The sequence below is a fragment of the Callorhinchus milii genome, unplaced genomic scaffold (assembly GCF_018977255.1).
Source record: "Callorhinchus milii isolate IMCB2004 unplaced genomic scaffold, IMCB_Cmil_1.0 Scaffold23, whole genome shotgun sequence".
NCBI classification, from domain to species: domain Eukaryota; kingdom Metazoa; phylum Chordata; class Chondrichthyes; order Chimaeriformes; family Callorhinchidae; genus Callorhinchus; species Callorhinchus milii.
In genome coordinates this window covers 1,967,615-1,992,348 of record NW_024704764.1, presented here as the reverse complement: position 1 = coordinate 1,992,348, position 24,734 = coordinate 1,967,615, and the positions used below count along the sequence as shown (strand labels likewise).

The 24,734-nt window shown below is 43.9% G+C and overlaps 1 protein-coding gene across 1 annotated transcript in view; it reads right to left on the bottom strand.

Moving 5' to 3' along the window:
* Window positions 1-24,734, bottom strand: part of LOC103185703 (rho GTPase-activating protein 23) — a 98,450-nt gene that overhangs the window by 31,429 nt on the left and 42,287 nt on the right. The window contains exons 4-8 of the mRNA XM_007904340.2: window positions 24,074-24,166; window positions 20,117-20,195; window positions 19,319-19,373; window positions 11,193-12,993; window positions 887-1,042 (exon numbers count right to left, since the gene is read on the bottom strand). Of these exons, the coding sequence (XP_007902531.2) occupies window positions 887-1,042; window positions 11,193-12,993; window positions 19,319-19,373; window positions 20,117-20,195; window positions 24,074-24,166 (2,184 nt within the window). The remainder of the gene's footprint in view (window positions 1-886; window positions 1,043-11,192; window positions 12,994-19,318; window positions 19,374-20,116; window positions 20,196-24,073; window positions 24,167-24,734) is intronic.

Here is a 24,734-nt window from a genome sequence, read left to right as displayed (position 1 = left end):
GTTAATTTTGGGTTGGCTTCAATGCTTTTGATTTATTACTGGGTTCTACTCAAAAAGAGGTACAATTTGAACTTGCTACATTGCGCATTGCAATAAACTCTCTTTCACCAGTAAAAACCTGTGCACCCTTTCGTGAAGTTCCACTCTTGCGATCAGAAACCGACCGTCAAGACTTCTCATTAGATGGAAAAAAAGATGATTACTTTCAGCAATTCCTGCATCTGGTGATTGATCCCAGAATTATACTCGTTAAGTACAGAAGCAAAATCCAAATAGTCATAATCATCAAATAACTGACCTGGTTAACCTGTTTCAATACAGTATTGATTTATCAAAATTTCAATTTAATTTACATTGGCAATCTGGCCTTAGTTTCGACACGTCACCTCGCTTCATGCACAAGCTGATAGATACAATCTGTTGCCACGATGGCAGGGAGTAATAGTAGGATTTCTCAGTTATTCCGTTTAGAAGACTTACAATGTACAATAAGAGGCGAGATTAGTTTTTCCTGGTGTTTCGAGAACAGACAGATTAACTGAAAGAGGATTCTGCTTCCATTTTTATACCATACTGTACACTGATTGAGGACAGAACTCTCGATTATAACATATTACAATTTGGGAGCATTTCAAAAATATCTTGATCTCATTACCATCTCCTTTTTGTTGACTGGCCAAATCCACTTGCACATCACTTCGTATAGAGTCATAGAATATTATGGCACAGAAGGAGGCCATTCGGCCCATCGTGCCTGTGCTGGCTCTTTGGAAGAGCCACCCAATCAGTCCCACTCCCCTGCTCCTTCACCATTTTCGTGCAAATTTTTCCTTTTCAGGTACCTATCTATTTCTTAACTCTCGTTATTGACTCGCTCTCAACTTACTGCAGTCCTGTGAGTAGTGCCGTGGGAGAGGGAATGCGAAGGTTGGAGACGCAGGGCTGGTGATGATACGTGGTGCTGAGTTATGTCCACTGGAAACAACAGCGGAGGCTGGGACGTGATCTGCCACCAGGTCAATACTTGGGCTTGTTGGCTCGTCTGCAGAAAGAGGGAGAAAAACAAGGGATAACAACCACAACTTGCGCCAGAGCGATTAACAGTGGCGGAGCCTTACTCCGAGCTGGGGGCGCGTGGGGGTGTGGGGGAAGGTGGCCGTTAAGCACTGTCGAAATGGAAGGTTTTCAGGCGGGAAAAAGGGGAGGGGGGGGCAAGGCGGAGCGACTGAGGGAGAGTGTTCCGGAGTCTTGGCTGAATGCGTGATCTCCAATGGTGTCGGAGGGCGCGAGGGACAAGCAGGAGGCCTGAGATGGGGCTACAGAGTTTGGTCTGGGTAAGTATATGAGCAGCAGAGTTCTGAATGAGCTGAATTTTTTGAATAGTGGAGCTGGGGAGACGGGTGAGGAATGCGTTTGAGTAATCCAGGCGGGAGGTGACGAATGTATGCACGAGGGCTTCGGCTGCAGCTGGAGTAAGATATGGTCGGAGGCAGGCAATGTGGCTAAGGTGGAGGAAAGCGGTCCTGGTTAGGGACCGGATGTGGGGAAGGAAGGATAATTTAACCGTGTGTGCCAGACTAATGAGAGAACTGGTTTATGTTGCAGTTAAGGAAAGAAGATGTTATACAGTTTGGGGACATGCAATACAGCCCGGTAAGATTACATTTTACCTAAAATTAAACTTCCAATGGAAAATATTGCTCCACTGCAATATGAAGATTATGGTTATGGTCAAATGCTATTTAAGATCAATTAGAAAATAAAATTTATTGCACATTGTGGTATGCAATGTTTATTGATTTACTATTGCAGGTAAAGTTGTCTCTTCTGATGAGCTAACAATGGCATATCCTATTTTAAACGAGAAAGGGAACATCTCCAATGTTAGCTATTAGCACATAATAAACCTCACTATCTTTTACCAGGAAAGTGGCCCATTCCATGGTAGGTAAATTGGAGGATGGCTTACCTGGGAAGGAAGTTTATAAGAGGGAACTGGTCCTGGAATCCCAGCCAATAATTTTTTAGATTAAGATCCTCATCCTAACCATTAAATCGCTTGCCCCACCCATCTCTGTGACCTTCTCAAACCCTAACCCAACCTGGTCACTCCCTCAGTTCACTGGCCTGCTTCATGTCCTCCATCATCGGCGGTCGGGCTTCAAAACCTATCTGCCCTGACTCTCCATTCCCGAGTCCCTTCAAGACCTTCCTCTTTGCCCGTGCTTTCAGTTAGCTTTTCCCCCACATCCCTGCATTTGGTACAGTGCCTAATCATATCGTTGATACGTTTCAAAGCCCCTCATAGAATGTATTGTGGGCAAAATGTGACAGCCAATTGCACACAGGAATGAATGAGCAATTTTCCTTTGCCCCCAGAAAGCAATCCACCAATTGACTAACAACCGGGTTCCTACTTACTGCTCGGTAAACAGAGGCTTATGGAGCAAGGAAATTTGCGTAAAGTTTGGCCCCGCCCGGGAATCAAACCCAGGTCCTCTTGCCTGCGATACTACGCTACTGGATTCTGATTTATATACCGTTGCCATTCCCTTCCTTCCCTTTTCAGTTCCATTAAGTTTGTGCTTTGCAAAACTTCAATAAACGGTCACAAAAATATTTTGCTGCAAGAGCTCTTCACCAAAAATCTTGAAAAGAACAGAAACGGTAAAGTAACTCCACCCTTTCTGGTTGCGAGAGATCTCTGTGTTTGCTCAAATAGCTTGTGCTGTTGATATCCAGATATAGTGTTTTATAATTTATGAAACTTCAGTCTGAAACTGCTGCTAAATGGTACTGAGCCAACATTGTTCTTGACTGTTTCTTGAGACCTGGTTAGAAACGTCGAAATAATTCAAGTTCATTCATTTCCAGGCAAGAATGAATTCACACCCCAGAGCCAGTTTTTTTTAAAAACAAGCTGTTTAGTTTTTGTTGTAACCCTCCTCTTTACTTCCTTGCTCAGCAGGATCCGGTCTGCTCCACGTCCCCCGCCAGGCCCGCTCGACCATCGGCGCTCAGGCCTTGAGCTTCTTTGCCCCCAACCTTTGGAACTTCATCCCACATTCCCTTCGTCTCTCTCCCTCCCTTGCTTCCTTCAAGTCATGTCTTAAGACCCTCCTCTTCGACTGTGCCTTCAGCCGCCCTCCTACCCTCCTCCCTCTCTGATCCCAATCCCACCCCCCACACCACCACCGGGGTCCAAAGCCCCGATTGATCAGCTCCTTGGGACATCCCCACCCCCCCCCCCCGACGTGAAAAATTACAAATGTAATTTTATAATATAATAATCCTTGTGTTTGATACAGCGCCTCATCACGTCTTCGAGACGTCTCAAAGCGCTTCACAGGATGTACTGTAAAGTGAATTGATTGTATATTTGTGGGCAAAACACGGCAGCCAATTGCGCACAGCAGCGTCCCACAAACAGTCATGGACTGATGACCAAATTATTATTATTACTTTTTTTTCTTGAGGGATTATTGTCAGGCGTGTGGAGTGAAGAAAGTTTTGTCCTGCCAGGAATCAAACCCAGGTCTCTCGCTTGCAAAGTGAGCGCTCTACAGGAGCTACAGGACTTCCGTGTACTGCATTGTATTATTTTACGATCAGCGATGGCCTGATCATGCTCTCCAGGCTGCTGAACAATCATGTCAAGAAACCCCTACGTAATTTCCCGTTGCAAAGTAGCTGATCACCAGATAACTGGAATTATAGTGGCAAATGTGATTGATCAGACAGGAGACAAGAGATATCACGATGGTGTTTTCACTCCCAACACACCCGCATATTGTGCGGAGACTAATTCATTACCGACGTGCCAGACAACAATGACATGACAGGTATGAGTCACTCAGTCTCCGACACTGGAGCAGACATAATAATACAGGCTTCCCATCAACTACCTCAGCTTTAATGTTGCTCATGCCCCATTTGACTGCCGTGAGAACTGTGGATCAGATTTATTTGTATTTGATTGTGGAGCGTTAACATGAGTTGAATTCACAATTAAAAATTTAACTTCCAATGGATTGTTGTTTTAGGCCCAACATGAAGTCATGTTGATAGTGTACGGACGGCACTAGAGATCTGGAGAGTATATCAGAAAAAACAGCGGCAGGATTATAAATATAAAGTACCAGGAGTATTAATCATTTACAATCAGAAGCAGTTTTAAAGAGAATACTTCAATGGACTTTAAGGAACTTGTTGCTTCTCTTTCCAATCTTCTTGCCTCAAACCCAGGAACACTAACACCTTCACTCTTCCCGAGTTTCCTTGACCCCAGAAACATAAGAAAATAAGAATTTTCTTGGCTGAAGAAGACCAAGGTCCATCTAATTCGTCTTCCACGATCTTGGCAATCGCTTGATATGTCGTGTCCCAAACTATACACTGTATCTATCCTGAGATATTATTTTCCAGCAGAAATCTATCTAATTTGTTCTTGAAACCGATGACAATTTTCTGCTTCCACTGTCTCCCGAGGGAGCCTGTTCCATAAGTTTACTGCTCGATATGAAGCATTAGTAATTTTAAACTTATTGGGCAACTTCACTCAAAGGTACCTACGAGAGACAGTGTGGAAAATTGCACTAATCATAAACAGTGGGTACTTCTGATCAACAACAACAAAATCACATTTGTGCACCACTGAGGTCAAGATGGGAATGATCGGCACAGAATGTCATCCTTACTACTGTCTACCCTGAGCACTCTTTCATCACCCAGTGAGTGCGGTATCATCCGCACTTTAACAAATGCAGCATTTACTTGTACGTGAAAAGGGAACAAGCGCCATTGACAAAAGCCGGCACAAGAGAGCCTTTTCATGTTACATTACGCTGTATGTAACCTTCTTTAAGAACTAACTGAGCAAATGCAAAACACATGCTTGGTTCTCTCTCGGTTGTTGAAAGGATGACTGAAATCAGACTTTATTTTTCCATCGAGATCATCTTTATTTAACAACCGTTATTCCGATTCCAGGCACTAAGCTGCTCCCTTCGGGCTCTGTCTCAGCTCACTACAAATGTAATATTTTAAGGCACAAATATTCAGAATATAAGATTTGTTTATGCAAGATTCCTCCTGTTTTGCGGAGTCGTAGATTTATTTTATAATTGGTTGTCTAATAGGTAAATGGCACAAGTGGGTAACTAATAATTCATAATAGTAAAGTGTATGTTACTACCACCTCGCCCCCTCTCCCCCCACCTTCAAATCCAGCCTAAAGACCTTCCTTTTTGATCGTACTTAGGGTCACCTCCCCCCTCCCTCTCCCCCTGGCTCGGGGTCAGACTCCGCCACCGTAAAGCGCTCTGGGACGCTACCCCACATGGAGGGCGCTGTATACATTTAAGTTGCTGTATGACATCAATAACCTCTGGACTCGTAGCCTGGGGACTGTTTGCAAATCTCTCCCCTGTTTTTCAATACTCAGTTTGAACTTGTTTCTCTTTTCACTGGAAAGATCCCCTCTTCCACGATTTGCATTCCTTTTTACTTCAGCAAAACCCACAGTGATCATTTCCAAACACTCAGAACAAGGCAAGTTTCAACAAATTCTGACCTGTTTGCTGAAATCTTAACAGGAAAGGGGTGGGGTTTTTTTTTTTTCCATTTCAAGCTGAACTCATATTTACATTTTTGTCGTTTTTAAAAAAAAATCAGATTTATGATATTCCTCTAATCTTCTTCCTTTTACTCCTTGTCCATACATCTACAGACGCCCGGTGAGGCTGGCCTTTTAGTTAGTTGGTTGAAAGGCACATGGAAGTACTCAAGGACTAGCGTCGGATTCTCTTCCTTCTGCTCAGAGACCTTGCACTTCCACGGGGTGTTCACAAAGTCCTGTTACCCCGCTGTGTGTTTTTTTCTCTTGCAATAAATTTGCATTTGCTGTTGCAGGTGAGTGGGGTGTAACAATGTCTGACACCAGTAACTTCCTCCTCGCTGTCCCCATCCATGTTATGGAAGATGCGGCACTGAACATGGCCACAGATCATTATGAAAATAATGGCACTCACACACACCAATCCTCCGGATGTCTAAATACAGTTAAACCCTTGTACTGTATACAATTAAGCAGTTCTAAATATAATTATCATCATTCTTCCACGTTTCAGGTGTTGGACAGTGCACTGTAGAAATAAAACATGGGAGTAACAGGACTTTGTGAACACCCTGTAGTTCCTCACAGCGGTGCAGCTGAGATCAAGAACTCCCAAATCCCTGCGCTCTCTCTCTCTCTCACTCTCTCTCGATGGTTTACCGCCCTTCCACTTTGCGTCTCCACATTGCAGCCAAATAAATTCATTCTTTCCCAGTCTCCCAAGCTGGAAGGTTTGGAAGTTTTTTTTTTATGATGAGCACCAATCTTGCTCCATTTCTATCCAAATAGGAGAGATGAAGGAGACAATTTTCCCCAGTTACTTGTACTTCGCTGTTGCTGGGACTTATACTTACAACAACAATTTATATTTGGATAGCACCCTTCACCCCAGGGTGGCGTCTCGGAGCTAGTGTATTCTATTTGATCCTTCACTGCCATACCTCATGGCAAAGGATCAAAAAGAATTCATCCCAACTGTGGCGGGCGGAACTGCTCAAAATTCAAACCCATGGCCATCAGGTTGAGAGAACAATCCTGTTAACAACATGTTGTTGGGCTGGAAAGGTTGGTTTTTCCAGTAATAATTAAGGGAAGGGCAGTCTGAAGTCCATTGCCACTCTCTATAACCAGCACAGCAGCAGATAATAATATAAATCCTCCTATGAGATAAGGCGTATTCTGTGCCAATCCAGATACCAGCCTGGTTTAGAACTGATTTCATTTGAGCGAAGGAGAAAGTGACACATAGTGCTTGAAGCTCTCAACTATCTCTTCGAGTTAACAAAAAACACGTACTCTCCCCTTTTACAAGGAAACTGTCCTGCCAGCATCAAATTACATTTACATAGCAGCTTTCATATCAGGAGGACGTCCCAAGGTGCTGAACTGTCAGGGATCCACACCCGAGCTGGCGGTTGGGATTAGGAGGGGTGGAGGGCGGGGAGGGTAGGGGTAGGAGGGTGACCGAAGGCACGAACGAAGAGGGAGGGTCTTGAGACAGTTCTTGAAGGAGGCAAGGGAGGGATCGAGGCGGAGGGACTGTGGGATGTGATCTCTACAACAGCTGACTCTGACCAGTTTGCTGCCAATAGTCATGTTAGTAATCAGCACATCAAAAGCAGGTTTTTGTTCACATGTTCGAACATGCAGGATATTCTCAATGATTCACTCACAGCAATAGACCATTGCGTTCACAGACTATATCTTCCCTTACACCAAAGATGACAGCATGAAAAAGACTGTTTTCAGAGTAAACCCAGGAAGAATGATGCAACATGCTGTAAATGACAATTTCCAATAAAATGCACCTTAAAGCAATGTTTCTGCTCTGCATCTCAGAGTACAATTAGAGTGTTCTACCAGCCAACTGCGATCAAAATCACAATCACAATTCTTATTTCAACCAGAAGCAATATATGAGATTCTACTGCAGTTATTGCAGATCATTTGAATCAGTTTAGCACAAATAAGGGAGAAGATAGATTACGAGGGCAAACTAGCAAAGAACATAAAAACAGACTCCAAGAGTTTTTACAAATATATAAAGAGGAAAAGGCGAGCGAGGGTGAATGTGGGTCCATTACAGGCAGAGACCGGAGGAATTATAATAGGGGACAAAGACATGGCAGAGTCATTAAACAAGTATTTTTCTACAGTCTTCACCGTAGAAGACACTGGAAACATACCAAAAATAGAGGACCAAGAAGACAATGTTAGCGAGCAACTTAGGGAGATTAACATTAGTAAAGAGATGGTTCTAGGTAAATTGTCGGGTCTTAAAACCGATAAATCCCCTGGACCGGATGGCCTGCATCCGAGAGTTTTAAAGGAGGTGGCTACTGAGATAGTGGATGGCATGTCTATAATCTTCCAAAAGTCTGTGGATACTGGAAAAGTTCCCATTGATTGGAAGATTGCAAACGTAACTCCACTATTTAAGAAGGGTGGGAGAGAAAATAGGGAAAACTATAGACCAGTTAGTTTGACGTCAGTTGTAGGGAAAATTCTTGAGTCCTTAATAAAAGACGTAGTTATGGGATACCTGGAAGACCATAAAAAGATTAGGCAGAGTCAACATGGCTTTACAAAAGGGAAGTCATGCTTGACTAACCTTTTAGAGTATTTTGAGGATGTATCTGCAGGTTGGATAGGGGGAACCAGTAGATGTGGTATATTGCCACACAAAAGGCTGTTACTCAAGATCAAGGCCCACGGGATTAATGGGAAAATATTAACATGGATAGAAGAGTGGCTATCGGGTAGAAAGCAGAGAGTAGTGATAAACGGATCATTCTCGAATTGGCAGGATGTAACTAGTGGAGTGCCACAAGGATCAGTGCTTGGGCCTCAGCTATTTACCATTTACATCAATGATCTGGACGAGGACATTGAATGTAATGTGTCTAAATTCGCGGATGATACTAAACTCGGTAGCAGAGTGAGCTCTCAGGATGATGCAAAAAGATTGCAACAAGATATAGATAGGCTCGGGGAGTGGGCAAGTAGGTGGCAGATGGAATTCAATGTTAGCAAGTGTGAAATTATTCACCTAGGTAGCAAGAATAAAAGAACAGATTATTTTCTGGAAGGGGAGAAGTTAGATAGAGTTAGTATTCAAAGGGATTTGGGTGTCCTTGTACACCAGTCCCAAAAAGTTAGTTTGCAGGTGCAGCAGCAACTAAGAAGGCGAACGGCAGTTAGCGTTCATTTCGAAAGGTTTAGAATATAAGAGTAGGGAAGTCTTGCTGCAACTGTATAGGGCTTTGGTGAGACCGCACCGAGAGTATTGTGTGCAGTTTTGGTCCTTATTTAAAAAAGGACACACTTGCCCTCGAGGGGTTGCAGCGTAGATTCACTCGGTTAGTTCCTGGGATGAGGGGACTGACCTATGAGGATAGGCTGAATAAACTAGGGCTGTATTCTCTAGAGTACAGAAGAATTAGGGGGATCTTATTGAAACTTATAAGATTCTTAAAGGGCTGATAAAGTAGACACAGAGGGACTGTTTCCCCTGGTAGGAGAATCTATAACCAGGGGTCACAGTCTTAAAATTAAGGGTCAGCCTTTTAGAACAGAGTTGAGGAAACATTTCTTCACTCAGAGGGTAGTGAACTTATGGAATTCACTACCCCAGAAGGCTGTAGATGCTCAGTCCTTGAACATTTTCAAGGCTGAGACTGATAGATTCTTGAAAAATAGAGGGATTAGGGGATATGGGGATAGGGCAGGTAATCAGAGTTAGGTGAGAAGATCAGCCATGATCTTATCGAATGGCGGGGCAGGCACGAAGGGCCGAATGGCCTACTCCTGCTCCTAATTCTTATGTTCTTATGTTCTTAAGATCATAAGACGTAGGAGCAGGAGTAGGCCATTCGGTCTCTCGAGCCTGCCCCGCCATTTAATAAGATCATGGCTGATCTTCTAACCTAATTCCATTTACCCGCCCAATCCCCATATCCCTTAATCCCTCTATCCTTTAGAAATCTATCAACCTCAGTCTTGAATATGTTCAAGGACTGAGCATCCACAGCCTTCCTGGGTAGAGAATTCCACAAATTCACTGCCCTCTGAGTGAAGAAATGTTTCCTCAACTCAGTTCGAAAAGGCTGACTGACCCTTAATCTTGAGACTATGACCCCTAATTTTAGATTCTCCCAGCAGGGTTAAACAGTCTCATGGCATCTCTTGTCAAGACCCTTAAGAATCTTATAGGTTTCTATAAGATCACCTCTAATTCTTCCATATTCTAGAGAATATAGGCCTAGTTTACTCAACCTGCCCTCACAGGTCAACCCCCTCATCCCAGGAACCAACCTAGTGAATCTATGCTGCACCCCCTCTAAGGCGAGTATGTCCTTTCTTAAATAAGGAGACCAAAACAGCACACAATATTCTAGCTGCCGTCTCACCAAGTTTTTTGGATTGAGACTTGACAGTGATTGTCGGCAGGTTGTCTGACAGAAAGCTCTGTTCTCACCTGACATACAGAGGGAGATCAATAATAATAATAATAATAATCCTTGCATTTGATATAGCGCTTTTCACGTCGGGAGGACGTCCCAAAGCGCTTCACAGAACACACTAAAGTGAATTGACTGTATATTTGTGGGCAAATGGGAACACATTGATTTTTCCCTGTTTAACCTTGGAGATGAGCTAGTTACTGTATCATGTCCTCCTCAAGTGTAATCAGATGACCAAGAACGGATCCTCAGTGCCTGAATTAACAAGGTCTTGCCGTACATTCGTGAGGACCTGCCTTTATCCAACACTTAGGAGCATCTGTTCTAAGCATCTGGCCTCCTCCTCATCCGTCCCCCGAGTCCTCCGCTCCACCCTCAGCGGCCGTGCCTTCAGCCACTATGCCCCGAGGTTCTGGAACTCACTTCCTCACTCCCTTCGCCTCGCTCCATCCCTTCCTATTTTCAGGTCTCTGCTGAAGACCTTTCTTTTCGACCGCGCCTTTGGTCACCTTCCTCCCCTCCCCCCTCGGCTCAGCCCCGGGATCCGTTACTGAGAAGCGCTCTGAGACGGCGTCCGGCGTGGAGGGCGCTATATAAATCCAAGTTGTTGTTGTTGTTCTAGCAATGTTGCAATGCTGTTTGCTGGTTTCAACTACTAATTGGTGGCTGGGGACCGTGATGTCCCAGATAATAATAATTCTTGCATTTAATGTCGTGCCTTATCACGTCGTAGACACGTCTCAAAGCGCTTCACAGGATTTTACTGTATAATAACTGTGAATTATGCATTTTTCCTGGGATTATTGGCCATAACACAGGGAGAAACTCTCTTCTCTTTTCTAATAGTGCCCTGGGATCTCTAGCGTCCACCTGAACAGGCCGATGAGACACCAGCTTAACGTCTCATCCAAAAAACTGCATCTCCAACAATGGTAGCAAACTGTAATGGAATATTAGCCTAAACCCTAAACTCAGACTCCCAACATGTGTGCACAACTTGCTGAGTCGGGGCAAGAGTGCTACCAATTGAGCCACGCTGACACACTGAAGCTTGAAAACATTTGTCTTAAAAATGTAGCACACACATTGACATTTGTTGAGTGTTTTTCACGTACCTATATACGGAATTGAAGCCAATGAGTCCTCTGATGACTTTAGGTCCGTTGCCTTCATCTTTGTCTGCTCCACAGGACTCTGGCCAGGAGAGTCGGCAGACAGCAGAGGTTCAGGCAAATCCACAGCTATCATGTATGATGGGTGTCTTAGAGGTTGTGGCACTCTACGCCCAGTCGGTGGCTTTTGCCTTAAAATGACAGCTTCATTTGTGTGCGTTTGTTCCTGTTCCTTGTGTGAAAACCCCGGAGAAATTTCACTGGCACATTCCGTGATTTCAGAAACCCCAGCAGCCGTCTTTGTGACAGCAAACTGTCTGGTGTCCTGATGGTGCGTGGCCCGACCAGAAGTCTTGTCCACCTGCTTTAGGTACAAGATGCCCTGCCGATCGTGATTGGTCAGTCTTTGGTCTTGAACAGCAGGGACGTCGATTCGCTGGACTTGAGCAGGTGAACACTTATCAGCTCTGGCGACTGTGGCTGCTGGCACAAAACCAGATGCTGTCCTGTTTGCCACATATATTTTACCTTGATTAACACTGACAGAGAGTTGACCTGCAGGTGCAATATGTGCCCGCTTTACAGAGTGAGCAGGCACAGCGTCATTCTTGTAGTGCTGTTGGGGAGGACTAAACATCCTAGAGTTAGCATTTTTGCAGGGTGCGTTCAAGTCATTAGAGTTCTGTAGGGATGTGTGGGACTGCTTCTGACCGCGCAGCAGTGGATCTCCAGCTTGTCGGTACTGTTGCCTAAGCATCTGTTCTGATACACCAGACCTGTGAACTCCTTCACTTGTTCCTCCAGACCTTGAATTTGGCCATATCCATCCACCCCCAGAAGTGTTCGCTGTTAAGCTCTCCATAGATCGACCACATTGTTCCAAATAGTCTTCTGAGTGTGTTCTATAACTCCACGAGTCACCCACAGGTGAAAGTAATGTATCCTGGGAAGCACTATGAGGCCAGTGTTTGTGTAGAGAAGTCTCTTCAAGCCGGTCCTGAGAATAACTCTTATATTTGGGGGCCAAATCACTGTAACTGCGGTCCTGGGATGAACTGCGACGAGGTAACTGGGCAGAGCGCCAACTGGGAGGGTTGTATTGATAATCTCCTGCTCGTTTACCTATTGCTTTGGAGGGTGCAAGATGTTCCCATGTTACTTTAATCCTATCAGAATGAAAATGATCATTTGCCCTTGTGTCTTTGGAACTTATGCAATTCCTTGGATCCTTGTTGCTCTTTGGACCCATGTAAACACCGTGGTTTGTAACTGTGGATACATTTTTAGAAGGTCTCCCATACCTCTCTTGCATAGCAGAGGTGACTGAAATATAATTGCTGCTTATCGGATTCTGCATAACAGAACTACCTGGTGTGATGTTTGAAGTGGAAGAAACAGACCTTCCTCTGACCGGGACTGACCTCTGTGGTTTAGTTCCATACGGTATCTCCTCTGAATGGTGCACGGGGCCTGAATGACTTACCCCAACCTCAGCCAGAATATCTGCTGACCGTGTTCTAGTCCTTCCCTCGCCCCACACGCTGGCAGGGGGGCTGGTGGTGGGAGCACTTTCCAGTGGCGATGAGGGGTCAGAATAGAATCCTCGGTCAGAACCAGTGTTGTAAATCCTGTTGTCGATCTGCCTTCCCTGCGAAGATTCATTTAGTAAAGGCTGCTTGGTCTGGGTCATTGCTGAGTGTGTGAAGATCTGTCGAGGGTAGCAAACAGGAGGTGGCTCGGGAATATGGCAAGCACTACCAGAATACGGATCATTGCCCTTCAGATAAGCATCCTGAGAGTACGCCTGCAAAACATACACACATTGTTAAAGTCCCAAGCCCGAACATCTCCTCTTTCCGTATCCTGGACCAGAATCTCAGCAAGTGAAGACTTAGGATCAGCAATTTTTAAGCAGAATAGTGAAGAGGTTAGAAAGAATTTCTTAAATTAAAGGGTGGAATTTATTTGCTGTTGAGACCGAGTCAGCAGAATTGTTCAAAAGAGAACTTGGATAAACGTCTGAGCTGTAAAAACATTAAGAATATGGGGAAAGAACTGAGAAGTGCATTGTTAAAAGAATAAATTGGAAAAAAACAGGAAAAAGTGACAAGATACAAGGGCTTTTCTGTTCAGAAAATATCTATGTTTCTATTATAAAGACCTGAAATAGTTAACTGGTACAATTAATCTTAACTTTGGGCCTAGAAATTAGGTCTAATTTGAGATAAAGGTTTTTTTTAATAAGAAATGAAGAATTACTGAAGGCATTCTTCAGGACATTTGAAGCTTTAGAAACTGTACAATTATATATTTCGAGTCACCATAAATTAAACCCCATTGTTAGCCTCTGGCCCAAATCACACCCACGAGGTGTGTCAAACTAGCGTCAGCGTGGGACAGGGAATAAAGATCCTGTACTGTAAGACCCCAGTGTGGATCTGCATGGTTCTCAAACCAATGATGTGACAGATTATTCCAGTCAATGTCAAAATGACTCAGATTTCAGGGCAAGTTGGTCACGGAACTTATAAAACGCCTTTCGAAACTTCTTGGGAGTTGGAATTACCTACAATCTGATTTTCAATGCCGCTAATTGAAGGCCACTTTCCTGGCACTGTGTTAGTGGTTCTGGGATTACACAATATCCAGGGAGACATTGTTTGCCAATCTCCTTAGCATTTACAGCAAAGGCTGTAATTTAGGATTTGACTTGTTCAGTTACTTTGTGGTCAGGGTTATGAAAAGTTAACCCCGAAAGGCTTCAAAAGATCCTCAATTTGCCCTGCTCCACGATGCTTAATAATATAATAATTATCCTTGCATTTTATATAGCGCCTTCTTTGAGGTCTCTGAGAGGTCTCAAAGAAGTCTTAATGCCATCCCTCCTGTTCTGTTTTCCAAACGTCCACTTAATTAACTCTCATGTTGAATATGGAGTAAACACTGATCAAACATTGCTTTTTTTTAAAAATTGTAAAACTATTTCTCGATAAAGCACCAGTCAGTCACATTTACTGTGCGAATCCCAAAGTGCTCCCCATGATATGGGAGGCTGGGCAATGCCTTAATAGCAATGAATCCTTTGGCGATTAGTTCCATGAGTTCTCCATCAGGATACTTGGTGGAAGAATCATGGCAAGAGTAAGAGGGATGGTTTGGCTAATAGCTAATTTCGGGAATCTCACCTCACAAGTGTCTCCTGTCAGCTGAGCATGGAATGGCATTGGTGCTGAGGTTATGCAGAAGTACACAGCTTGCTCGCCTGCCCTCCCAGATGAAGGGGGCTGCATGGAGGCAAGAACGAGGAAAGAACAATGGGAAACATACATTAAAGAACAGGCTGAGAAGACTTCAGTTGTCAAGGAGGTTAGGATTAAAAGAAGAAGTGAAGTGGGTTTTGAGCTGCGAGGGAGAAAAACAGCACAGAAGCCAAAGGTCCATGAGAAACGATGGAGGAACAAGTTGTGTTAGATTATTTCAATAGGAAGGTGCACAATAAATACATTTCGCATCACAATTTAAAGAACAAACATCACCATTAACATCCCTTTTCTAACACCTAAGAGAAATGATTCGTTTTCAGTTTCTGTCATGTGAAATATCTAGTTTAAACGTATTGCTAAGATTTTTCATAAATTTTGTGTGATTTCTCCCCACTGGTATGTGCTTGTCCACTCCTGGTCTGCTCTTGCTTGGGTGTCATCCACGGACACTGGTTGACCTCCAGTTCTTCACCCAAGTGGCCATCGCTCAAATGCGAGCCTTGGCAGTAAATACCAGCACTCTATTCAACTGTCACAAACCACCCTGACCTCTCCCCACCTGGCGATCCCATCCTCACACAATTAGGAGCAGGAGCCCATTCCTTATCCTGGGAAAATTAGGCCCAATTTAGCTTCCCCACGCGGCTGAGACCAGCCAAACACAGCCCTGACCAACCAAACACAGCCCCTCAGCAGCCAGGCACAGCCCTTCAGCAGCCAAACACAGTCCCTCAGCAGCCAAACGTAGCCCCGACCAGCCAGACGCAGCCCCGACCAGCCAGACGCAGCCCCGACCAGCCAGACGCAGCCCCGACCAGCCAGACGCAGCCCCGACCAGCCAGACGCAGCCCCGACCAGCCAGACGCAGCCCCGACCAGCCAGACGCAGCCCCGACCAGCCAGACGCAGCCCCGACCAGCCAGACGCAGCCTTGACCAGGATTCTAAGCAGAGACCTTCTCACCTGTAAGCTCCAGCTCTCACCAAAAGGCTGCACTATTCGTAAAAAAAACTGCAATGTTTCGGAAATTGGATAAAAGACAGAGCTTTAAAGGTCTCAAGCCTTAACTAAACCGTGTAACTTCAACCTCATTAAATCCAGGTCGTCTCATTAGTCAATTGGGTCGGGCGAGCTGTCAGGCTGGATAGAATGGAACTGGATACGAGTCATTAACCCAAGGTCCTTCATCTTATTCACACAATGAACTTCGGTCACTTTCCAAAGTCTTTTTCCTCCATGGAATATCAATGATTAGGTCATCAGCAATGAACATTTCAAAAAAAGTTTTTTTTAAAAAAAAGGTAGACAGAATAAATGAAGCCATAAAAAGCATTATACAACCAGCAGCCTGCACTGAGACTTGCCAGCAGAAACTTTGCACCCGTCAATCTTTTACAATACAATTACCTAATGATTGCCAAAACAAGTCTAAAAGTACCAAAGAAATGCCGAAATACACCACCAAATAATGAGATCAGTTTATAATGGAAACGATAACCTTGGGTTACTCGAAAGTTAAAACAATCCAGCAACTAACCTGCGTTGTTCCCTTGTTAAAACAGAAAAGCCAGGTTTTAGTCATTTATATGACCCTGACTTATCATTACTGCACTCAATGTCTCTCAAGCTCAGGTTGGGTTTGCTTACGAGTGTGCCATTTTACAATTGTTCACATTTTTCCATCCAGAATCAGGAGCTCAGAAATAAATCACATAAACATTCTCAAGGTAAAAACAGCTCCGGAACAGCGTAACTGCATTCTAACAGTGGCAGCACATTCCCCTCACATTAACTTGATCTAAGCCTTCACGCAACATTTCAGACTCACGTCACGAGTTTACCTTAGTGGAACAGACCACAAGAATGCAGTTACACCCTTAATGTGGGCTTGGCTAGGAACACATATGATTTGGAAGGAGCAGCCGGAGACTATTAAAGTGCAGTAATAAAAAAAAGTTAGCATGAACCTTTCCCAAAGCAAAGAACTTTATTACTACAAAATCTAGTTGCTGAAACAAAAGTTGTTTTTTGATTGGACAGATTAGCACCAAATATTCCCCGAAAACAATTAACCTTAAAATATTATATAATAACATAATAATACATTTGAGACTGAAGAATAATTTACCATAGCAATATTACTGTGCGATTACTGTCATATCAATATATATATGCCAACTCTGTAAATAGTGCCATTTCCCATTGGAATTTTCTTCCATGTAACACCCACACTAGACAGTATTAAGTTTGGGAATGCGGAACAAGAAGGCTTCCCTTGGTTACCCCCTCCCCTGTGATGGTTTTGATACTCTTAAGCACGGGGACGGATTTCCCGGTGTCTGAGAACCGGCTAACTGCTTGGGAGAAGGATGGAGTGAGGAGCCGGGCGGAGGGGGGGTTGAGGAAGGTGTACAACAGCAACAACTTGTATGTATACAGCGCCCTCCACACAGGGTAGCGTCTCAGAGCGCCTAATGGTGTTGGTGGGGTTCACTGCCTAATTAATGTGCTCAGGGAGGAGGAATGTTCCTTGTGACAAAACATTTCAAAGGGAGTCAGGTCATCGACCCCTTCAACTGGGCTCCAATGGCACAGATAAATGGGCTGGGCAGTGCGGTATCCCTATCTGGTTCTTTTTCCTGCCATTACCGTCTTTATACAACGGCCACTTTGCCTTGAAAATCAATCACCCAACACAGAGATTTTGTACCTAAAACATTTCAGGGCTGACATACAATGACAGCCATCCCAGCTGCTGTGTAGCGGCAAGCCAGATGGAGTCGATTTATGACGGTCTGCAAATCCACAGCCCCCAATGATTATGAAAACGATAGAATTCTAAATTTAACTCCAAAAAGCCATTTTGCAGATGTTACATGAAAGATGATGAGATTTTGAAAGCCAAACCTCCAGCAGAATTCAAACCCTTAAAGTGGGACCTGCAGCTTTTCTGTCATTCAGCAACTGTGCGCGATTAAATTACAAGATAAAGATCTCATGCTTGAAACAGCAACGTGAATATATCACGTCATTCTCGAAGCTCATTCTGGAATTAAACGTTTCCTCTTGTTTTTCAGCTCTTTAATTTTCACTCCCCACCTCTCAAACTCGCTGATTCATCCGAGGGTCTCAATGTCCCTCATTCACCATTCTTCATAGTGTGCGCCTGACCAGGAAACCCTGGCTGGCTATTCCGTCGGGAGATAACAAGAGTGTGATTCTGTCTGCACCTGACGTTCGTCATCGCCCCCAACTCTCTTTCTCTCTCTCTCACACACACTCCCACACAGAATAACTTCAGCAGCAGTCATTGCGTATCAACAGGCAATGGGAACCTTGTCTAACCTTTCTCTTCCCTGACGGCAATTAAGCTGTATATCCGATACACACGGGCACACTGGGAGCCATGATGGAACCATCACAGAACAAGCATACGGAACAAATTAATGTGTCTGAGATTGAGGAATAGCACCCAGAACCTTGTATCTGACGGTCTGTTTTTATGCGCATTCCCACTGATTAATCAGCGTAAACACTTCACAGGCGCCTGTTTGAGCTTGTACAAATGAATCATTGCAACATAGTTATAAACCTATTATACACTCTGGTTGGTTAAATGTACACAATTTTAATTTAAGCGTAAAAAAAAACTTGGCTTCACTGGTTAATTTGTTCCATTTCATCTTTTCTTTCAATTTCTTACATTTTTCTACGTCTCTGAGTAGCAATGAGGCTATCTGTTGTCCTGGCTGATATTACCGATTTGTCTCATTTTATGGCAGCAACCATTCCTCCTGCAATATTCTACTTCCAAACTGAATTGGCAACACTACTCACAGGTCAGCTGCTCAACCATGCAATCAGCCAAACTAACTACATATATTGGTAAGAATGAAATTGACTGGCTATCTTTCGGGCAATTAAGCAAATTATGCCAGTATCCAATATGCATTTATCATTATGTATTTGAGCAGAGAACCATTCCATCCAAACAAATTACAAATTGCAGGTTCCTAGAAATTGCTTTGCAATTTATTTGGCGGATAATAATAACAATAAATAACAATCCTTGCATTTGATATAGCGCTTTTCACATCTTCTAGACATCTCAAAGCACAGAATATACTGTAAAGTGGATGGACTGTATATTTTGTGGGCGAAACGCAGTAGCCAATTGTGCACAGCAGCGTCCCACAAACAGTCTTGGATTGAGTAATCAATTTTTTTTTGAGGGCCTATTATCCCCGGAAAAGCAATCTGCCAATCGACTAACAACCGGGTTTCTACTTACTGCTAGGTAAATGGAGGCGTGCGGAGTAAGAAACTTGCCCAACATTTTGCCCTGCCTGGAATTAAACACAGGTCTCTCGCTTGTATTAGTACTATTCCTTAATAAGAAATCTGAGCCTTGTAAATGAGCAGTTCTTCAGAACCACGTGAACTCTCCAACCAAATTGACTTCTGGAGCAGGGTTCCTGGGAAAAGGGGTTGTTGACAGTGATTTGAAGAAGCCCATTAGAAATCACTGCATTTAAATACAGTAGAAAGATTTTAATATCAACATGACTTGATGAAAAATGCCCCCATCTAATCAGAGAATTAGGATTGAAAGTCCCTAGCTCCAGCGGATGAGCTAGTGGATGAATTAGCTAGATGGGCTGAATGGCCTCTTTCTTTGCTCCGATTTTTAAAGATTCTAGCAGTTACCTGCATTTCTATTGAATGAGTTTACCACCATGACATGTAACAGTGATTCCATCAAGAACTTGGCTAAGGAAATCACACTGACCATTTTTCTAGCACAGTAAAGGGTGCATATATGACTCAAAAGTATCAGAATAAGAAATTAAAACTGTGTGTAACTTACCACCTGCAAAATGTCTTCATCTTTTGGCATAACTGAAAGCTCCAATATTTTGCTACTGAATGGAGGAGGCAAGAATGACAAGGTATTATTATCCTAATTAACCTAATTCACAAATTTATATTCAGACCAGAATTTGGTTTGCGGAGCAGTGTTTTATATATACAGTATATATACAATATATATATTTGATGAACGATTTGATGAATTAAAAGCCTATAAAAACAAAGGCAAAGCAAAAGTCAAAAAGGAGCACCTGCCATTGACTGATCAGTAGTGAACGATCAAAACAAACAGTTGATTCTGCAACAACTGAGCTGGATAAATACTGTGGGTGGGGATAGTATGGAGATTAAGGAGATACACAATCACTATCAGGGCTGCACTCTGTTCCTTATCATTGTTGGTGAAAAGAACTAGTGCGTCAAGGTTGCTAGGGGTTGCTGTTGATAGTGAGTTCTATCAGTTTGTATACAGCTCATGAATGAGGAATGACCGTCTCTCCTAGGAAGAATGGGGAAGAAAGGCTAGACTCGGCAGCTCAGAATATTAAAAGGTATAAGTAGGAAACACGTGAGTGGATCAGATTCGGTGCCTCAAGTGGAGAAAACACCAATTTAGATTTGACCGGCCGATGGCCCGTTTTTGTGCTGTGACATTCTATACTTGTACAAGAAACATCATTTTCCTGTTGGCGGACAACAGACCTCTGTAAACTCGCATTACACGACTTCTCCTCCTGGGCAAAGAGCTGAGTCACAAGCGAAACAAAGAGGTGTCTTTTGAACATGATTCACTTACCTGTTTTGAATTAGGGCTATTACTTGAGAATACGTTTTGCCAATTATACTCTCTCCATTCACTTTCACAATGCGATCCCCTGTTAAAAAATACAAGGAGGAGACTTTGAATTCTCAAGCTTAATACACATGTTCAATGTTCCACTATTTGCTTTGTTAACATGTTCACTTACCCACAATGGGATGACAAATGAGAAATAACATTATACGCAAATGAATGTTCACACTGTTGGGGTCGGGATCTCTCAGACCTCAGCATTAATCAATTAAAGCACTGTTTATTAAACACCATTCAGTCAGAACTTAGTCCATTCTTCATTACCCGGTGTGGTGTTACTCTCTATTCAGGTCCACACTGTATAGCTGCTACGCTAATGCTTGGCATCTTTAATAGTTAATCTGTTCCCAAAGGGCAGGTGGTGGTTATTTTAATAGAAATCTTTCCTCCTTCTGAAAAGTATTACAAAAGTATAATTTCCCCCAAAACACGCCCTGTATCCAGACAGTCACCTAGTCACTTAATTTGCACTCCCTCCCTCTGGCAAGAATGAGACTGGCATGCTCATTCTTTGTTGCATATCAGCATTGCTTTTCTCCTCCCGTTCCTTGTCAGCACCTCCATGCAAGTTAGGTCACGTACGCTCGAGCCTCCAGTCTCGATTCATCTTCGACTAGAAATGAACAAAATAATCTTTCGCACCCAGAAAGCAAATAACAAGCGCAGTTTGCAGCTGTATATGCAACATAAGGCAGAGGCAGCTGTTAAGGAAATTCCTGATGTGTGAACAAGAAAATAAAAAGTAACTTTAAAACTGTATTACTGAAATAAGTGTAGGTAGTATCAATCCATCACCCATATATCAGGCTGACATTTAAAGCCTTGAGACAGACTAAACAATAATCTATCTTTGACATTATATTGTTGCACCAGCCCACAACAGGAACTGAATCACAGATGCTATTGTTCAGAGCTGTGGCACTGGAAAGTTCCCAAGATGGACTCGGACAGAGTGGATTAATGTTAGTAAAACAGGCTCTGGGTTACCAGCCCACAAAAGAAACTTGATGCCAAATGACTAGTAGATGAACAAAACAAAAAGCAAACTAAAGTGTTGACCAACAGTAAATACAAGCAGTCAAGAAAGCTTATATAGAAAATCAGATAAAGCCTGAAACGTACAACTCTTAATTTCGCGCCAATCTGTCGGTAACATTCTGGCTTGCTTTAATGTGCAGTTAGATATCATACCCTCTCGCCAGGCGAGGCGATTTCAAAGTGAATCCTGGACTTCAACAGAGCAACATTAATAACTGCCCGACCCATTTTCAGTCAGTGCAATAAAAAACTAAAGTAAAATAATTTTAAGTTCTTTTTAAAAACCCCTTTAGCTATAAGTTGCGCTTATTTTATGGAAATAAGTACTCAAACGCACTCCTCGTCGGTCTCAACAGCTCCACTTTTCAAAAGATCCAGCTCATTCAGAACTCTGCCGCCCGCACACTGACCCGGACCAAACGCCGTACCCACATCTCGCCAGTTCCGGCCCAGGCTCCCCATCACCGAAAGAATCAACTTCAAGATCCTCACACTCGTGTTCAAATCCCTTCATTCTCTGGCTCCTCCCGACCTCTCCGACCTCCTCACTCCCCAATCCACCACCCGGCGCCTCTGCTCGACTGGTACCGGCCTCTTGCTCGTCCCTCGCGCCCTCCGCCCCCCCACCATCGAAGGTCGCGCTTTCAGGCACTCCGTCCCAAAACTCTGGAACACTCTCCCTCAATCCCTCCGCCTTGACCCCTCGCTCCCCTCTTTCAAGTCCCGCCTCAAAACCTTCCTCTTCGACCGTGGTTACGGCCACCTCCCCGCCCCCGGTTCGGAATAATGCTCCGCCACTGTTAAGCGCTCTGCGATGCTACCCTTCATGGAGGGCTCTGTATGAGTGAAAGTTGTTGTTGTTGTTGTTAAGTGAGTAGGTTGATTTTTTTTTAAACTTTGCAAGCAACGTAAGCTCAGATGGAAAGGCGAAGCATTTAGGTAATTAAGCTCAGTGCTGATTCTGGTCACAGAGTAAACCCACACGGAGGGGCTGAGGCTTCCCCCGGGGGTTCTGTTTTACAGACCACAGTTACACGGTGCGTCTAGTACCCTCTCCCTCTGCCAACCCGGCCCTCTTTATGGGGAGTGCAGACAGGTTAACACACAGGATGTGCACACATTTTGGGAGGACACTCTCTTTAAACAGGATGGGGGAACGTCTTGTGTGCGTTACATACATGTGCTAGAGCTCATTTGCCGATCACGGATGGCCCTCGATGTGCACAGTACACACACACGCACGGCAACACAAACCAAAACACCCGGAGACATGGAAACACAAACCATGCACATACACTAAACACCCAACCAGTCCCGGCACTGTCACCGAGTGTCCATGCCGGGGTTCTGTTCCCTTTATCTTGTTCTCTGATGCCATTTTCAGCTGATATGTGGGGCTCACAAGTAACGCTAACATCTAAAACAATCTCTCCCCGGTTCATCGCTGGACTCGACATTGACATTAACACAATGAGGCAGCAGAAACCCAAAATAATTGCTTTACAAAATTTATTAGTCCTGTCGACGTGTGACCCTCAGGTACCATGAAACATCTGTTTGGGAGGAGGGGGAATGGTTATAAAATTCCGATTAGGATAGCACCCATCACCAAAGCTGTGTGGGTGGCGGATGATAATTGCCAGCACGGGTTAAGCAAGCAGAAATGATCCTAAGCACTCTGAAACCATTCTGTGTAAGATCGAACACCTCTGAGTTGTACTGCAAACAATTGGTACCAATAGAGTGGACAACCAAGCACATGGAGAAGACATAAATGTCTTCCTTGTGTGCTCCACAGGAAGATTGTTTTTCCTGCTGATGGTGTATATTGACTTTTCTGCAAGGTGAGTATTTCAATCAGTTCCTGGAAAAATACACTGAGCAGGGGCAGCTTGCAAATAGAGCTACTTACTATCACTGCTTAAGTCATGAACTTGGATCGTTACACGTTATTTTCACATCAAACGAGTGTCTGTGTGTTAAAGGATTTCACTCTAACAACACTCAGAATTTGCCAGCTTTCTGTACGACCGGCCAACTTTTACTGAAACTATTCAATGAATTTTCGAATACGTTAAAAACCAAAGTAAAAACGTTTTGTTTATTTCAAATGCGCGTTCAGTGATAGAACACAATGGATAAACACACCAATATGAAGCGTGAACAAAGCTAACTTTCTTCAGTTGAACGTGAGCAAAACTGAGGGCCTCCTGATCGGCTCCCGTCAGCGCCTCCACACCTCAGGCGCATCCACCATGTCCGGAACCTTGGGGTCTTGTTTGACCCTCAACCATCCTTTTTTATCCCACACCTGCGCCATGACCCGCTCTGCCTTCCCCCACCTCTGCAACATCGCCCGGCTCCGCCACTGTCTCACACCGCAGGCCACGTTCGGGTCGGAAGCACTGACTGTCCAGCGCCTTGGGACGTCCTCCCGACCTGAAAGGCGCTCTACAATGAAATTTTGTTTTTGACTAATTTAAGTTGTGCTATTCGTGCAAAATATCACAAATAAAACACGAGTGCATGAATACGCCAGGATTTCATATAAACTGCACAACGCTTGCATTTTAATGCTCTCGCACCGACCCGCATAGTCACACGTCAACGCTGAGTTAACCAGTCTCACAGTTTAGCTTCTCTTGTTTAAAATCCTTTAAGATCGTCTCCTCCAGAGGAATCAATATGGCTTGAGAATATCAAACCTGTCCAAGCTTGTACGGTCTGCACCAACTGTAGCTGATAGAGAAATGGGTGCATTGAGCTGCAGCATATTTGTGCGTACCTATTGACTGGGGTTGTCTAACCCCTTTCAGGAAGAAGATATAAAATATCTCGGGGGGGAAATTAAATTTCTTTTACCTGTACACAGTCCAGCTTGATGTGCCGGTCCACCTTCCTTCACACTTTTAACAAAGATGGTATCCATGGGCTCCACTTTGCCCTTTTCCTGGCCTGTGAAGTTAAATGACGACAGATCAACAAAATTATACAGCGGCGAACTCATCTTGTGGACACCCAGTAAATAGCACATCTCCCATTTCAGGTCACTTGCCATCTCCCTATTTGAAAATGATTTTATTTGGGTCAGCTACATGTTTGACATATTCAGAAACCCGTCAACTTGCTTAATTCTGGAGTCCTGTAGCGAATTGGTTAGAGCACTCGCCTCGCAAGCGAGAGGACTGAGTTTGATTACTGGGCAGGGCAAAATCTTAGGCACGTTTCCTTCCTTACTGGACCTCTGTTTACCGAGCAGTAAGTAGAAAACTTGGTTGTTAGTCGATTAGCGGATTGCTTTCCAGGGCTAATAGTCCCTCAAAAGAAAAGGTCACTCAATTTACGACTGTCTGTGGGACGCTGCTGTGCGCAATTGGCTGCCGCATTTCACCCACAAAATATACAGTCAATTCACTTTACAGTATATTCTGTGAAACACTTTGAGACGTCTCAACGACGTGATAAAGCAGTAAATCAAATGCGAGTATTATTATTATTGTTATTATTATTAAGAGCATCCAAG